This window comes from Miniopterus schreibersii (assembly GCF_964146895.1).
Source record: "Miniopterus schreibersii genome assembly, chromosome: 12".
Lineage (NCBI taxonomy): Eukaryota > Metazoa > Chordata > Mammalia > Chiroptera > Miniopteridae > Miniopterus > Miniopterus schreibersii.
Window position 1 is genome coordinate 3,286,669 of NC_138112.1, and position 16,917 is coordinate 3,303,585.

Sequence of the window (16,917 nt, forward strand, 5' to 3'; positions counted from 1 at the left end):
TTTGCCTCCACATTTTGGCTGCTTCCTGGTGTTTGTTTCTATGTATTAGGTAGAGCTGCTATGTTTCCTGGAATTGCTAAAGTGGCTTTGGGTAGTAGTGTCCTATAGGGCCCAGTGGCTCAGTCTCACAAGTCCCTTGAGCTGGGCCTTCTAGGTGCTCCCCTGTGTGTGCTGTGTGCATTGTCCTGTGGTAGTTGAGCCTTGGTTGCTGTGGGTGTCACTGGGAGGAATTGACCCCCAGGCCAACTGGCTGTGAGGATCAGCTGCAACTACAGCTGAAGAGCTACTGTGCTGGAGACTTCCCTATGGAGCAGGATTTACTTCAGTGGGTCTTTGGTGTTCACTGAGTCCGCGTCTTAAATCCACCATGTCACTTGTGGATGTGGCACGGTTGTAATCCAGCATGTTCAAAGCTGATCACTGGGTGCACTGTCTCTGGGGCCTCCCGGGAGGTGGAAAATCAGCCTCTGCCTGTGCCCTGCTCCAGGCCACCCAGAAATCTGTAGATGGCTGCTAGTTGTGCTGGTCTTGAAGGTGTCCAAGAGACGCCAAACTATGAACCAATGCAGGCTGCTGCTAGTGCCAGGCTTGGGGCCACTTATTGAGAGGTATGGGGCATGCTGAAGCCAGGTGCTCCTTGTTTGAGAGATTTTAGGAAAGTCCTAAGCATGAGGCTAGAGAGGCCACTTGCAGGGAAAAGCCACTGAAATGGCTTTGATGATCTAGCAATTAGAGAGGGGTGGGGTCTCTGGGAACCACCAGGACGGGGTGAAAGGTGAGTGTCAGGTGGATGGTGATTCAGAGAAGGCATCTGCCTATGGGTTCCATGGGGGGAGGGCTCAGCAAAGGAACAATGGCCTCTGCCAGCTCTCCTGTCTGGGAGGAAGCTACCCCTCCAGCTCTCTCCCTGATTCCAGGGAAGTTAGTTCCTACCTGAATGTCCCAGGTTCCTTTCAAACTGCTGCCCAGCACTGGAGCTCAGAGGGAGCACATCTGAGTGAATCCGTGTGCAGGCCTTTTAAGAGGTACTGCCTGGAACTCCCACAGCCTCTGTGTCACTCAGCGACAGTCCCCGCTGGGTTTTAGAGCCTGAAGTTGGGGAGACTTCTCTTCCTGGCACTGGAAACCCTGCCTGGGCTGGGGGACATGGTGTGGGGCTGGGACCCCTTTGCTCCTCCGGGAAACCTCCACTGCCAAGATATCCCTCCTGGTTTTAGACCGCTGCACTCGATGTGGGCCCGCAGCCCTGTCTCATCGATTCCACCCCAATCCGCCCACATCTCTGCCCCTCCTACTGGTCTCGATGCTTCTTCGACTCCCTGGTTGTAGGACTTCTGTTCAGCTAGATTTCAGGAGGTTCTGATTGATGGTGTTCTATATTTTAGTTGTAATTTTGATGTGGTTGTGGGAGGCAGTGGGTACCAAGGTTACCTACGCCACCATCTTGTCTCTCTCTAATGTTTTTGTTTTCTTTAGATAAATACCCAGAATAGGAATCACTGGATCATATGGTAATTCTCTTTTTAATTTTTTGAGTTACCTCCACACTGGCTGCCCCATAGTGGCTGCCCCAATTTACATTCCCACCAACAGTGCAAAAGGGTTCCCTTTTCTCCACATCTTCAGCAACACTTGTTATTCCTTGTCTTTTTGATAATAGCCACTCTAGCAGATGTGAGGTGATATCTCATTGTTGTTTTAATTTTCGGTTTCCTGATGATTAGTGATACTGACTGCTTTTTCATGTATCTGTTGGTCAACCATATGTCTTCTTTGGAGAAATGTCTATTCAGATCCTTTACCTATTTTTTTTTTTAAATATGCTTTTATTGATTTCAGAGGGAGGAAGGGAAAGGGAGAAAGAGAAAAATCAATGATGAGAGAGTCATTGATCGGCTGCCTCCTGCAAGCCTCATGCTGGGGATCAAGTCTACAACCTGGGCCTGGGCCCTGACTGGGAATCAAACCGTGATCTCCTGGATCATAGGTAGATGCTCAACCACTGAGCCACGCCAGCTGGGCCTCTGCCTATTTTTAATTGGATTGTTTAGTTTTTGTTTTGTTTTGCTATTGAGCTCTATTAGGCAATATCTTAAGTACAGGATTCAGAAATCCCTCACTAAATGTCCCACCACATTTTACAAATAAAAAGTTTTATTCTTTCTACTCATAATTAATTGTATGCCACACTGCCAAAATTAGCAACGATTTTCCCTACAGAATCCTAGTGAACAAAGAATTATCTAGTAGATCAATGTGTCTTTAATTATTTTAAGTATTTTTTTCTGATTTTAAGAGAGCATATTTGTTTTATTTAAAAAAATTTTTTTAGTATATTTTATTAAATATAAACATGCCACAAAATTATTTCATTACAAATTATCCAAGAAATGCAAAATCACTTACCTGGCTTTCTCCACCTTAGTTTGGTTGAGAAATTGATAGGAAATCAGAAGGAATCTTAAGTACTTACTGTAGGACTCACTACACTGAACAGTTTTGAGAACAAGAAAATCTCTGAAGACTTGTTTATACCTTGTTCACAGATTTCCTCAAAATGAATACTTTGAGTCAATCATACAGTTACTCAGACTTGTCTGTTGATGCCCAAGCTTTCAAAGGTTTGTGAAAAAATCACAGAAAAGCAATCACTTCAATGCAATTAAGTCCTATTTTTTTTCAAGTATCTTTTCACAGTAGCCCGGCCGGGTGTGGCTCAGCGGTTGAGTGTCGACCTAGGATCCAGGCGATCAGGGTTCGATTCCCGGTCAGGGCACATGCCCGGGTTGTGGGCTCGATCAATGATTCTCTCATCATTGATGTTTCTATCTCTCTCTCTCTCCCTCTCCTTTCCTTTCTCTGAAATCAATAAAGATATATTTTTTAAAAAAGTATCTTTTCACAGTGGTTCTTAAACCTTGGCATACATCAGGATTCCTGAGGGTGCTTTTTAAACTACAGCGCACAGAGTTTCTGACGAGTTTCTAGGTGATGCCATTGGTGTTGGTCTGGACACAACCCTTTAAGAATCACTGCTTTAAGATATATTCCCCAGAATTCAAACTAATAAGCAATGCCCACATCCCTTTGCTTTTTCTAATAGTAAATAAATAAAAGAACATTTATATTTGGCTCCATCTAACTTTAAATTTTCACACTTCTGAAATGTCCTACTTAAATAGAATATACAACTTGTTCATCTTGGCTCATAATTCTGATGAGTTCAAAAGACAGAACCACAGGAAAGTCCAGTATGGATAATCTGTGACTACATGAAAACATTTACTTACACAACACACAGTGACTTTAGGGCACAGGAATCTTGCTCCTATCTCCTCCCTGCCTCTTCCTGTTAGGAAATCCAGTACGAAATCATGGGAAAGAGAACGTGATCTATTGTGAATCTAGACACAAATGGCACAGTGCACTGTCACACTGAAGGCAGACTCAGGACCTTCTTCGTCAGGGCAGCACCAATACTCCACAAAACATATCTGTCCATCTTCATTTCTAACCATGGACTGTAATGAGGGGACTCCTCAGTGATCTGTCCGAACAGATACCTTAGAAGACAGGACTAATGCCTTTGCAGAGGGTTTCAGTAAAGAAATTCTGGCCCGGCCAGGCGTGGCTCAGCGGTTGAGCATAGACCTAGGATCCAGGCGATCGGGGTTCAATTCCTGGTCAGGGCACATGCCCAGGTTGTGGGCTCAATCAATGACTCTCTCATCATTGATGTTTTTATCTCTCTCTCTCTCTCTCCTTTCCTCTCTCTGAAATCAATAAAGATATCTATATCTATAGATATAGATATCTATATATATCTAAATTAAAAAAAAAGAAAAAGAAATTCTGTATCTGTGGACCTGGTTCTGATTATAATGAAATGACTTCTTCAGATCAGAATCGTTGGGACAGTCATTCCCAAAAGTAGATAATCTGAAATAAATCTCATCAGGAGAAAGGGTGATCTGCAGGACCTCGCTTGTCATATCCATTTCAGAAAATGCTTCATGGAGCCCGACTGCAGAATAATTTTATTACTAACACTGGTGCTGCAGAAATCATGATCCAGAGTTTCCTCAGGCTCCTGTTTTGCTTTTACAGACTGTCACCATTCCTTTCAGAAATAGCATCATTGGGTAACCAGACCTTGGTAACACATTCGAAGTACAGTTAAATTCCCTGGCACAGGACTTGATTCAAAAATAGATAAGCAGTCTAAGAGGACAGTTAAATTAATTTGAAAAGTAACAGGCTCTTCCTGAACTTTAAACTCCTGAAATATTCCAGCCCAAATAAAAGCATCTGCTTGCACATGCTTTGCATTTTCCACTGTAACCCTGATTCCATTTTCTGGAGCGAAACATGTGGTATGTTCTCGGCCTTCAGGACGGCAGAGATTCCTAGTGTTGCTGAGGCTGGCCACCAAGCTGTAATCACTCTCATCTGGATCTGCTGGTTTGTGGGGGGCATCGTCCACCGCATGGTCCCGAGAGATGTTCCTGGCACCAGCACCTGCTCCCATGGACCACAAAACACCTTTGTGATTGGTCCAGATGCCTGAGAGCCTTTCCCAGCCAGGCTATTGGGGAAGCGAGACGTAGTTCCCAGAGAAATGGGGAGGAAGTGGAACAGCCAGAACACATTTGTCTTAATAATTCCAAATTGTACAGGAAAGTATAATATAAATACAGCCAGACCTTGGTTCTCAGATGTCTCCCATCTCAAGCAATTCAGTTCTCCACCAAGTTGTTCACGGAAAAAATGTCTTGGTTGTGGAACAAAAATCTTCGGTTCTTGACATGACAACACTTTCAAGCTGATACAGCAGCAAGACAAAAAGCATCTCTCAGACCACAAACGAGGGAGAGAATTAGAGTCAGTTTACCACTAAATCTTAGTTAACAGCTCAGGAAATTGTGCTGTAAATATTTTTGTGTTTTTTCTTTGCTTTTGTTGTTGGTGAAATGGACGATTAGCACAATTTTAAAACAAAGAGACCATCAAGAGTCCTGATGTTGCTAAGGGTGTGAAAGAAACAATGATCACAGGCAACTGAACAGGTAGAAAAACTGTTGTTGATTTGGATAAACAAAAGCAGTTAGCTGGTAACAACAGCATTTCAGAGGCAATGACATGAGAACAAGCGAAGATGCCGCATCCTGACCTCCTGAGAGACATCCTGGAACGAGTGCTGAAAAGGATTTGTTTAAGGCTAGTAGGGGGTGGTTTGATAAATTTAAGAAGTATTTGTTTACAGATTAAACATACATTAGACACGATGATTAGGTTTTTGAACAAATTGATTCTCCAACAGCCACCCAGAACAAATTAAGTTTGAGAACCGAGGTTCCACTGTAGTCTCCTCTGAACCAGTTCCCTATGGACAACCCTTTAACTTAGCAGAGTTTTCCATATTTTTTCCTATTCTGGTGCTAACATTTATTACTATGATTTTTAGTTTTTATAAAAAATGGGATCATACTATATACACTGCTTTTCAGCTTGCTTTTTAAACATAATCAACACCAACACCTTTCTCTGTTAAATTATTATAAGCCTCCCTCGTTCTTTTCAACAGCTGCATTATATGTCCACACTGTGATTTATGTAGCTACTTCTCAACTGATGAAAACTGGGCTGTTACCAGTTTTTCATGATTTCAAACAATCCTGCACAAGTATAATGTACTCTCCTTGTACACCTGCATGAGTATTTCTGTAGGCTAAATTTATAGAAGTAGAGTTGCTGGGTTAAAGAACTTGAACATTTAATTGTATGAAGTCCTTCGAGCTGGAATTGAACCAGCGACCTGCGGAATGCCACGGCTCACCCAAAAGAACTTGAACATTTAAAAGTTAACATATACAGCCCGGCCAGGCATGGCTCAGCGGTTGAGCATCGACCTAGGATCCAGGCGATCGTGGTTCGATTCCCGGTCAGGGCACATGCCCAGGTTGCGGGCTCGATCAATGACTCTCTCATCATTGATGTTTCTCTCTCTCTCTCTCCTTCTCCTTTCCTCTCTCTGAAATCAATACAGATATAAAATAAATAAATAAATAAAAGTTAACATATACTACCAAATTACCTCAGAAACAGTGCTCTAATTTACATGCTCACCAATAACATATGAGAAAATGCCTGTATAATCTTTGCAAATGTCACAGGTAAAAAAACTATAATCATCTAATTGTTTTTAATCTAAATATTATTGAGACTGATTTTTAAAATCAGTTGATTATTATATATAAATTGCTTTTCATATCTTTTGTTCTTTTTCTGATTTGTTACTTTCTTCTTATTGATTAATCCCTTTACTTTTTTATAAAGCAACTTAACAGACTGCCTCTCAGAACGGCACTCGCAGTGAGTGAGTGTAACAGTGCTGTTCACTGAGAGCCGCACAGGAGTCTGTATGTCACGGACAAAATGGTTTAGAAAGTCCAGAACAACTCTCAAAGGACATGTGACGTTCAGCTGTGAGACCAAGGTCTGGGCAGAGTGCTAACTGCTGGGAAGCAGGTCAGGATCAGCGCTGTGCAGACAAACTAGGAGAGGACGTGGCAACACAGGAGGAGCAGAGGGCCTGCGCCTGATTTGTCCCACTGCTTCGTACATACATGGGGCATGTCCGTTCACAGTCAGAGGACAAGCGCCTGTCACTCCGTACAGACTGGTAAGTGTTCTGAATGCCAAGAGTGACAGGAGCTAAGACCTTGTTAGCAAAATTTCCCTCAACTACATACTCATAAATTTTCTTTTCTCACCGCCTTATTTTTCCCATCCTCACTCCCCTTTCTCACCTACGACCTCCTAACGCAAGGTTTTTCATTCTGAGCCCATATCCTAGAGATCTGGGGGAGATTTCAGAGGCTGAGACCCAGACCTGCCTCTTCCTAGCACATTAATAAGCCAGCATTTAAGACACACTGTCTGTTGTTTCTCTCTTGGTCTCTCTGGAAGCAAGTGTTATAAATACAAAACAACAACAACAAAAGTCAGTCAGCATTACATTTATTTTTCCCTTGCTTCAACCATCACCCTGCCCACTACTCATCTGTCTTGCCCTTACTTCCTTTTCAGAGAGCAAGGCCACAACTCAGCTACACAGCTGAACACTTTTGAAATAAACAAAATAAAGGGAAAATACAAACATTTCTCCTTTCCTAGAAAGAAAAACACTATTATTCTTTCTGTGGGTAATAGAAGGGGAGCAATTTCTGCTTGAAAGACTGTGAATACCCTCCAAAGACTAACAAGTTTGGAAACACCATCCTGATTCTTCTAATCGGTGTCTACTTATAAGCAGGAGCTAGGCTTCATCTTAATTTTGGTCCAGATGAGCAAAAGCATTTCTCTGGCCAGTGAGATATTATTTAGACTGTCCCACATTAAGGCTAAGGATCGTATCTTCTCAGAAGTCTGTTTTAACAGCAGGAGCTATGACAGTGGCCACTCCATGGAGTGGAAAAAGCATTTCCCTGAGACAAACTCTGAAGTACTGGGCTTGAGGGAAAAAAATCTAATTTATTTGTCTACAGGCCAAAACACATTTACAATTCTTCTTTTACACACTGCTTTCTATAGTTGCATGTGACTGGCTTTCCATACCTTTTCCGACAACTTCAGTGTTAAGAAGATTTATTTAAATATCTTCCACTAGGTGATTTAAAAAATAAAACAGCTGGACAGCCTGAGGTCATGACTGGTATCGTTACTACAAAACCACCTGTTATCTGGTCTCTTTTTCTGTAGGGGGAGGAAAGGATCCCAAAACAAAGCAAAACAAACAACAAAAGTGAACAATTCCCCTGCCCCCAACTGATGCCCTAAACAAACAAACAAAACAACTTCTGCACCAAACTTAAATTCCAATGGCAATCAAGGACCGGAAGAATACTTAATTGGGAAGACCTAGGTCATCCCCCTGCTGCTATTGGCTCCTTCACTCACCAGACTGCTGCTTCAGCTGCTCCTTCTGGATCGCTGCAAACTGCTTGGCATCAGCCAGAGAGCCAAAAAGAGCAGCAAAGGGGTTACTCGAGATGCTGTTGTTATTCTCCTGGTCTGTCATTTCACTTCAAAGTGTCCTCCATCCAGACCTGGGGGAAGGGCTAGAGAGAAGAGAGGTATTAGACACAGAAGACCAGATAACACAAGAGTTGTAAGATGCCTATAGTTGTTTCTTTTTCCATTTCTCAAATACAATACATTTTAAAAGGTTTTGGGTAACACTTTAAAATTCCTGTTTCAAGGTTCAAGATGTTTTGGCGAAATGGTTACACATTTACCAACTGGACAAGTTGGCTTGTTTTGGGGGTTGCTAAAACAAAACTAAAACCTTACAAAATGTTCAGCTGGAATGCATTTATCTAATGACATGTTTCTATTAGTTATACCTTTAAAAACTAGGCTAAGTAGAAAGAAAAGAGGGAACTCACCTACTAATTGTAACAAGGTGAGACTTAAAGTAATACCACAAAGCCCTGGTCCATGTGGCACAGTGGTTAGAGTGTCAGCCTGCACACCAAAGGGTCCCAGGTTCGATTCCCAGACAAGGGCATGTACCTGGGTTGCAGGTTCAATCCCCAACCATGATCAGGTGCATGGGGGAGGCAACCAATCCATGTCTCTCTCTCACACTGTTTCTCTCTCTCTCTCTCTCCCCCCCCATCCCCCACTCTCTCTAAAAATCAATGGGAAAAATAGTCTCGGGTGAAGATTAAAAGAAAAAAACAAAGTACTATCACAAAAACTACAGATCACCCATAAATCTCTAGGCTGGCCAACCAGTTCTCATTTACCATGAGCTTAGGTGGCAATTGCTCAGGCTTCTATGACTTTATTTAGTGGAGTTTGGAATTCCTCAGCTACATATAAACAAAATGTAAGCCTATATCTCAGACATGGAATGGCAAATCAGCAAAGAAACCAAATTAGCACCAAGTTGTGGGTTTTAAATATATATACACAGTAAGCAATCTATCTCTACCCCTAGGCTTACAACAACTGATACTTCCTCCACTAAAAACGAAATGATCTTTGATTAATTATATATATATTGTTAATCCTCACCCGAGGATATTTTTTCCATTGATTTTTAGAGAGAGTGGGAGGGAGGGAGGGAAGAAGGGAGGGCGGAAAGGGGAGGGAGGGAGAGAGAGAAACTTTGGTGGGACAGAGACACATTGATTGGTTGCCTCCTGCATGCGCCCTGACCGGGTTTGGGGATTGAGCCTGCAACTCAGGTATATGCCCTTGACCAGGAATGGAACCTGGGACCCTTCAGTGCACAGGTTGATGCTCTAACCACAGAGCCACACCGGCCAGGGCTGATTAATTCTATATTTACCTTTCACTGGCTATCTGACGTTTTACAATACTGAAGAAACACACATTCCTAATGTGTACACGAAACAGATCTATACCTCAAAGGCGCTTAGTGGAGCTGACTGAGCCTGCACTTGCACTCTCCTGATAACATTTCCTCATTCAAGCACCACGGCACTTAGAGGCACAACAGGAGGAGCAGAGCTCCCTGAAAGGTTTGCTCCCATTTCTGAAATTTTAAGGCCACAGTACAGAAACACAACCCTGAAAAGCGTGTGAAGAGATAAAGGGTATGACAATTCTGCTTACGAGGATGTTGAGCTGCTATAAAAACAGAGGCCTTAGGAGAAGAGAGGGGAAGGTGTAAGGAAAGGTGAAAAAAGGAACATTTAGTCTATCTTTAATTTATGGAAGACTCCTTATTGAACCATATTAAAAAGCCGATGCAAAAAAGTTACCCTTATTTTTTGGAGGAAGAGAGACTATAACGCTCTGGACAATTCTAACTTTATCTGCACCAGTTGCTTCATGTCCCACTGTGGTGTTTTCTGCATAAGAGCTAATAACTAATCAGCTGTAATGACTCAGGTAGACAGTCTTGTCTCCTGCCATCTTGATGCTGTGCTTTACTGCTTCAAGGAATTGAACTGTTAGATGTTGCTGTATTTTATTTTTTACTATGTATAGTTTAGTTGAGCTTAATAATGCAAAAAATTAGCATATTTAGTATTAAAATGAAAATAATCCTAGAGAGGACTTTCCTCCCCATTTAACCACTGCATAAACTTAATTATTATCCCTAATTCATGTAGAGGACCAAGATCTGTCTCACTGTTACCTGACTACCACTATACTTCTCTCCTAAAGTACTCTGAAGTCCAGAGGAATACAAAAAGTGTAGCGAGCTCTTGTTATTTTTGTCTCCAAAATGGGATGGATGCCCCAAGGGATCCATCCCATTCCCAGTCCACATATTTAGAAGGGGAGGACCTCACCCACTAGCTTCTGGAATGGGCACATGAATCTGGCCTGGCCAAAAGGATACAGCATTCTCTGGCTAAAGTGGCTGATTGAGGAGCAGGCACAAGACCCTAGCAAGGCCTATTAGATTCAATAAACACCAGCTTCAGGCCTCTGGCCGAATTATAGAAAAGGAGGGGGAAAAGGGAGAAGAAGGGAGACATCTGTAATACTCTCAACAATAAAAATAAAATTTTTAAAAAAGGGGAACTCCTTTTTTCCTGCTTAAGTTGCTAGGCTAGTTAAGATATAAAGATGGAGTTGCCATCTTTGCACCATCTAGAAACGGCCCAGCCTAAAACTAAGCCAACATACAGGAAAACAGAAGTGAGAGATGAGAGTTTTTTCAGTTATAAAAGCCAAAAGATTCCCCTATATTGTGTAAAAAAGTTTGAATGGGCTTTTAAAAACACAACTGAAGAGTTCAGGTAAGTACAAAGAAGATACATCACCTGGAGCATCTGTGCAGAATGAAATAGAGTTGACCCTTGAAGAACATGGGATTGGGGCACCAATCCCCCATACAGTGGAAAATCCACCTATAACTGTTCCCTCCCCCAAAACTTAACTAATAGCCTACTGTTGACCAGAAACCTTACCCATAACAGTCAACTAACATATATTTTGTATGTGATATGTATTATATACTGTATTACTACAATAAAGTAAGCTAGAGAAAAGAAAATGTTATTAAGAAAATCATAAAAGGAGAAATACATTTATAGTACTGTACGTATTTACTGGAAAAAATCCCCATGTAAGTGGACCAGCACAGTTCAAACCTGCTTTGTTCAAAAGTCAACAGTAAGTTGAAAGGAATACAGAACATATGACAGATAGACTCTTAAGACTATCAAGAGAGATAAAGAGAATAAATGGTATTACTGCCTACCTTTTCAATATTATACTGTCACATTATATAGAAACTAACCTCCCATTACATTTTATCTACCTATCTATACATTTTTTAAAGAATAGTTTATTTATTTTTAGAGGGAGAGAAACATCAATGTGAGAGCACACAGACTGGCTGCCTCCTGCAGGCCCCCTACTGGGGATGGAGCCGCATGTGCCCTGACCAGGAATCGAACCGGCCGCCTCCTGGTGTACTAGATGAACTAGCCGCCTCCTGATGCACTCACTAGGTGACGCCCAATCAACTGAGCCACACTGGCAAGGGCACATTTTATCTATATTTTAAATAGGACATAATTTTCTACACTGTATTCCTAATGCAGATCTTCTACTGTGCTGGACTGTAAGCAACTGGAGTAGAGGTTCACATGTGATTATTTTTTCTTCTCTGTCTGGCATTATGTATCACAACCACAAAATCCAAATAAATATTATTGAATGATTCAATCTGACATGTAATCACTCCTGACCTCATCATCAATAGCAGCACAAGGAACCTACCTCAAGGTAAAGGTTTTACTATTTGTCTTGGATTCAGTGGAAGGTCAAGCCAGACACGTGGCTCTATGATATCTTGCCATGTATAGACTATAGGATGGAAATAAATCTCTGTTGTCATCTCTGTCGTTTGTCTTTTTGAAAAACATAAGAGGTTTTTGCCTATCTCACTAATCCCATCTTTTTTGTTTTTTAAATCTTCACCAGAGGATAGTTTTTCCACTGTTTTTCTGAGAGAGTGGAAGGAAGGGAGGGAGGGAGAGAGAGAGAAAGATCAATGTGAGAGGGAAATATCGACTGGTTGCCTCTCACACTCACCCCAATGGGGGTGAGGAGCGAACCCGCAGCCCAGATATGTGCCCATGACCAGGAATCGAACTTGAAACCCTTGGGTATGCGGGCTGGCACTCTGACCACTGAGTCACACCAGCCAGGGCTAACCTCATCTTTTTCATATGTACTTCAAATCTGTGCATAAACTATTTTCATAGAAATAGGGCTTACACCATGTAACCACTTATACAAGTTTTACTGGAAAAGGGAGGACTGACCACTTGATGAGAACCTTTGTGAAGATGTCAGTTTAGATTTATTCAATAGTCTCAGAAATGTAAAAAGAGTGCCTAGATATCACTCACTCCAATAGAAGGTCTGATAAAATGGAACCTTGATACTGTCTTTTAAATTCAAAGTCACTGGTAATTTGTAGTCTGCTATTTTCAACTGCCAAACTATCCTGTTGTTAGCCTTTGGGATAGTACAACCACCAATCTTCAGAGCTTTTGGGTTTGATTATTATTTTTTTTAAATATGTTTTTTATTGATTTCAGAGAGAGGAAGGGAGAAGGGGAGATAGAAACATCAATGATGAGAGTCACTGACTGGCTGCCTCCTGCATGCTCCCTACTGGGGATCGAGCGCAACCCAGCCCTGTGCCCTGACCAGAATGGAACCCTGACTTCCTGGTTCACAGGTCCAGGCTCAAACACTGAGCCAGGTGGCCAGGCTGGACTTGATTATTTTTTATTTTTATTTTTTAAAAATATATCTTTATTGATTTCAGAGAGAGGAAAGGAGAGGGACAGAGAGATAGAAACATCAATGATGAGAGAGTCATTGATAGAGCCCGCCACCCGGCATGTGCCCTGACCAGGAATCGAATCCCGATCGCCTGGATCCTAGGTCACCGCTCAACCGCTGAGCCATGCCGGGCCGCACTTGATTATTTTTTGTCTTCCTTAAAAATATGTTTCACTCTGATATACTCACTACAAGGGTCTACATCTGTAATAGCTGTCTACCTCCATCTTACAAAATCCTCTCCTAGTCCCCTGCTTCAATCTTTTGTTTAAAAACAGTACTGCTAGCCTTCCTGTACACTAACAATGAAACTTAAGAAAAAGAAATGAAAAAAGCAATTCCTTTTGCAATTGTAACCAAAAGAATAAAATACCTAGGAATAAACTGAACAAAGAACATGAAAGACCCATATATTGAAAACTACAAAGCATTATTAAAAGAGATAGAAAAAGACACAACAAAATGGAAAAATATCTCATGTTCATGGATTGGAAGAATCAACATAGTTAAAATGGCCATACTACCCAAAGCACTATACAGACTGACTGCATCCCCATCAAAATACCAATGCCATTTTTTAAAGAAATAGAATGAGAAGTCATCAGATTTGTGTGGAACCACAAAAGACCCCAAATAGCCAAAGTAATCCTGAGAAAAAAGAACGAAGCTGGAGGTATCACACTACCTGACTTCAGATGATACTACAGAGCTACAGTAACCAAAACAGCATGGTATTGGCACAGAGACAGACACACCGATCAATTATGAAAGCCCAGATATAAAACCACATGTATATGGGCAGATAACTTTCAACAAAGGAGCCAGAAACACACAATGGAGTAAAAATAGTCTCTTCAATAAATGGTGCTGGGAAAACTGGAAAGCCACATGCAAAAGAATGAAACTGGATTACAGTCTGTCCCCATGTACAAAAATTAACTCAAAATGGGTCAAAGACCTAAATATAAGATCTGAAACAACAAATTACATAGAAGAAAACATAGGTACCAAACTTATGGACCTTGGTCGTAGAGAACATTTTATGAACTTGACTCCAAAGGCAAGGGAAGTAAAGGCAAAAATAAATGAGTGGGACTGTATCAAACTAAAAAGCTTCTGCACAGCAAAAAAACCAAAAACCAAAACAAACCCCGCGCCCCCCAAAAAGAGTCAGTGGCCCAAATGGGAGACGATATTTGCAAACAATAGCTCCGACAAAGGTTTAATATCCAAAATATATAAAGAACTCACAAAACTCAACATCAAACAAACAACTCAGTCAAAAAGTGGGCAGAGGACCAGAAAAGACACCTGTCCCAAGAAGACATACGAACAGCCAACACATATATGAAAAGATGTTCAACCTCACTAGCAATTAGGGAAATGCAAAGCAAAACTACAGTAAGATATTACCTCACACCTGTTAGAGTGGCTGGTATCAACAAGACAGGTAATAACAAGTGTTGGAGAGGCTGTGGAGAAAAGAGAACCCTCACTCACTGCTGGTGGGAATGTAGACTGGTACGGCCACTATGGAGAGCAGACTGGTGATTCCTCAAAAAATTAAGAATAGAGCTACCATACGACCCAGCAATCCCTCTCCTGGATATATACCTCAAAAACTTGAAAACATGTATTCACAAAGACATGTTCATTGTTCAGTTATTCATGGTGGCTAAGACATGGAGACAACCAAAGTGTTCTGCGGTTGAGGACTGGACAAAGAAGATGTGGGACATGGACACAGTGGAATACTACTCATCCTAAGAAAAGATGAAATATTGCCATTTGTGACAACATGGATGGACCTTGAGAATATTATGCTAAGTGAAATAAGTCAGTCTGAAAAAGCTAAGAACCATATGTGGGATATAAAACTGAAACTCGTGGCCACAAACAGCAGTGTGGTGGTTGCCAGAGGGTAGGGGGTGGGGCGTGAAGGGGGCTTAAAATATGGTGAGGGAAGATGATTTGACTTTGGGGGCTGGGCACACAGTGCAATATACAGATCTTGTAACAGAAACCCACACCTGAGACCCATATGATCCTATTAACCAATGTCACCCCCAATAAATGAAAAAACAAGTAAGAAAGAAAAAAGCCAGTACTGCTAATCTCTTAGGGGGCATTATCAGCTTTTAAAGAGAGCACACAATATTTTAACATCAGACATGGTATTGCTTTAAAAAATACATATTTGGAGTACTCTGTGAAACTAGGGTTGTCAAAATCAGGCTCTATTAAATTATAATCTGTAGGTCTCTGTTCTGATGAGTGATACATACATCAAACAAAAAGGAATTAAAAAACGTTTTCATTGTTGTGTGTTCCACCCAACAATCCTTTCGGGCCCCTCTAAGGCAGCAACAGAGCCTTCCGACACATCAGCAAGCTAGGACATTGTCAGAACGCGGACAGCATTCCTACCTGGGTCCCTCCCATTTTCTCTCTGCCGGGCTCCCCTGTGAGACCGAACTGTCATGGCAGCCAGCCTAAGCACACCCTTGCTCTGCGAGTGGACACTGATCCCCAAGGGAAGACCCATCAAACACAAGCTCCTGAGTTGTGGTTACTCAATTTTAGAAGCGTCTTCTACACTTACGCGCTGAGGAGCACAAGCAGAAAGCCAGGAGAGCTCTGAGCGGCGAGCCGACCACTGCGTATAAAATGTCAACACCTTGCCATATGCTTTCAACTGGTCTGGGCAGCAGACTCCCGCTTAGCGTTATCTTCTCTGCCGTCTCGCTATCTGCTGTCCACTCTATATTTTTATCCCTCCAGGTTCCATAAGGGCTTGGCGGCAAGAGGGAGACCCACCCACTCGGTGCACGTTCTGGAGAAAGGAAGCCAAGGATAACGCAAGGCCAGTATTCCGGCCTTTTCCAGGAGAGGAAGGGCAAAGGGCGGGAGCCAGGCCAGAAGCTGGAGCACGTACGGGGCTCCCTAGCCAGGCAGGGTCCGAGTGCACCCAGAGGCGGGCGGTCGGGAAAGCTCGGGGCTGGGGGCGGGGGGCGGGGAGGAGGGAGGAATGCAGACGCCTGCGCGGGCGCTGCACGAGGAGAAAAACCCCACTGCAGAGTCGACGACCCCTGCCCTCCAGCGATTTCCTCTCTTACCAGAGCCTGAAGGGCCAGCGGCGACGACACACGAGTCTCACTGGCTGAGGGCTCCCACTTCCGACTCGGCTGGGCAACCGGAGCTTACGTCACCACCAGGCGCCGCGCCGCCGCTCCATCCCGGCGCCGGAAGCAGGGTGTCACCGCGGCCCGGAAGTGCGCGCAAGCAGGCCCAGGGCGCAGGCGCCGCCTGAGGGGGCTCGGCGGCCCGAGCGGGGCGTGGCGGGCGTGGCGTGGCGTGGCCGGGGGCGTGGCGTGGCCGGGGGCGTGGCGGGCGTGGCGTGGCCGGGGGCGTGGCCGGCGGGCGGGGGGGCCCGGCAGGGGCTCCGTGGGGGTCCGTGAGACCCGTGCGGCCCGCAGGTCTGACTTCGGCCCCCGCGCTGCCGCAGCGTCTTTGCGCTTCTGCTTTCTGTTTTTCCCGCTGGTCTTAAGCTTTTTTGAAGCAGCTTCTGTTACGCTTCACCAATTATTTTTCGCTACGCAGCAACAATAGCAATAACCATAACTGAAAAATGGGAGCTCTTATTGGTTGCCAAGGCAGAGTGGTAAAATATGCTATTGAAAAAAGTTTTAAAAAGTACTTTTCCCTTCCAGCCCTGGCCGGCGGCTCCCTTGGCTGGAGGCCGCCCGGTGCACCCACGCGGGATGGTTGGGTTCCCCCCGGGGCAGGTGCCCAGGCTGCGCTTCCATCCCAGGTAGGGCTGCGAGGGAGGCAACCCCTTGACGTTTATCTCTCACGTGGATGTTTCCGCATAGTTATTACAATATTATTGACTGTATTTCCTGTGCTGCACGTTACTGTGGCTTTTTATAACTTCGAATTCCTACTTCTTAATCCCGTCATCTTTTTTATTCACCCCTCCTCAACCCCCTTTCATTTGGTGACCATCAATTTGTTCTCTATGAGTTTGTTTCTGTTTTGTTCACTTATAAAATATGCTATGTTTGATTG

The 16,917-nt window shown here is 43.3% G+C and overlaps 1 protein-coding gene and 1 pseudogene across 4 annotated transcripts in view; both read right to left on the bottom strand.

The window, feature by feature from the left end:
- Positions 1–16,056, bottom strand: part of UBE4A (ubiquitination factor E4A) — a 49,386-nt gene extending 33,330 nt beyond the window's left edge. For 2 of the 3 annotated variants that reach the window (XM_081155488.1, XM_081155487.1), the window contains exons 1-2: positions 15,966–16,053; positions 7,960–8,120 (exon numbers count right to left, since the gene is read on the bottom strand). In XM_081155488.1, coding sequence (XP_081011614.1) covers positions 7,960–8,080 — 121 coding nt within the window. In that variant the 5' untranslated portion in view covers positions 8,081–8,120; positions 15,966–16,053. Of the gene's footprint in view, positions 1–7,959; positions 8,121–15,965 lie in introns of all 3 variants that reach the window. The other variant, XM_081155486.1, reaches the window with a different exon arrangement.
- On the bottom strand, positions 3,405–4,541 carry LOC308565934 (cell cycle checkpoint protein RAD1 pseudogene; annotated as a pseudogene). Its single transcript has 2 exons — positions 3,853–4,541; positions 3,405–3,612 (listed from the first exon to the last, which is right to left on the bottom strand). The product of its transcript is annotated as a cell cycle checkpoint protein RAD1 pseudogene (transcript).
- Positions 16,057–16,917: the final 861 nt, after the last annotated feature.